At 56.0% G+C, this 951-nt stretch overlaps 1 protein-coding gene across 2 annotated transcripts in view; it reads right to left on the bottom strand.

The window, feature by feature from the left end:
- Nucleotides 1-951, bottom strand: part of Fgfr4 (fibroblast growth factor receptor 4) — a 15,269-nt gene that overhangs the window by 7,394 nt on the left and 6,924 nt on the right. For both annotated transcript variants that reach the window (XM_005355228.2, XM_013349188.2), the window contains 2 exons: nt 475-665; nt 209-347 (listed from right to left, as the gene is read on the bottom strand). In XM_005355228.2, the coding sequence (XP_005355285.1) occupies nt 209-347; nt 475-665 (330 nt within the window). The remainder of the gene's footprint in view (nt 1-208; nt 348-474; nt 666-951) is intronic.

Genomic DNA, 951 nt, shown 5'->3' with positions numbered 1-951 from the left:
AAAAAAAAAAACCCAACAACAACAACAGAATCCCTGAGGGTCACGCGGACAGTCATGTAAAATCAAATACATATCCCTGCTGAATTCAGCAAGAAAGCATTTGTCTAACACGTACTGTGCCCCAAACAAATACTGTACCCCCCACAGGCCAAGGAAACTGCCTACCCAACAGGCTACTGCAGCCTCCCCCCACCTCCCACCCTCTCACCTGGTAGCACCGTGAGCCACGCTGACTGGTAGGACAGGCCGATGGAGTTGCCCGCCAGGCAGGTATACTCTCCCGCATCCTCGGCCGACACGTTCCTCAGATACAGGACCTCTACCTCTGAGCTATTGATGTCTGTTGTCTGAAGCAGCGGACACGCTGGGTCACAGGAGGGTCTGGGGCCAGACTGTAGCTGGGAGTGTGGTTGGGGGGGAGCATCCCACCCCAGCGGGAAAAGGGTGGGGCCCAGGTAATAGCGGGAACCTAACCTTTAGGACTTGTACGTATGGGAAGCCGTCGGCGCCGAAGCTGCTGCCGTTGATAACGATGTGCTTCAGCCACTGGATGTGGGGCTGGGCGTCACTGTACACCTTACACAGCAGCTCCACGTTGCTGCCAACCACAGCTGTGGTGTTGGCTGGGAGCCCCGCCTGCAGGATGGGCCGGTGCGGGGACCGCTCTGGGGACCAGGCCAGGCCGTCAACCCTGACCAGTGGCACCCATGAAATCACCCAGTTTACCTGCCCCCAGCCACCCTCGCAGTTCAAGGGAAGGACCTTCTAGACATACAAAGCAGACCTTGTCCATCTTCTGTTTGCCCTTCAACTTTTTAAGGCTCTACTGCCTTTAGGTCCTGGACAGCTTCTCAGACTCACATTTAAAACTTCCACAGCCTGTCCCCCACCCCCATAAATGCTGCCCCATGGCATACACCCGCCCACTAATGCATTGCTTTCTTTCTTTTC

Source organism: Microtus ochrogaster, chromosome 16 (assembly GCF_000317375.1).
Source record: "Microtus ochrogaster isolate Prairie Vole_2 chromosome 16, MicOch1.0, whole genome shotgun sequence".
In the NCBI taxonomy this organism is placed as follows: Eukaryota; Metazoa; Chordata; class Mammalia; order Rodentia; family Cricetidae; genus Microtus; species Microtus ochrogaster.
The sequence above is the reverse complement of the archived record's forward strand: the minus strand, read 5'-3'. Positions and strand labels throughout refer to the sequence as shown.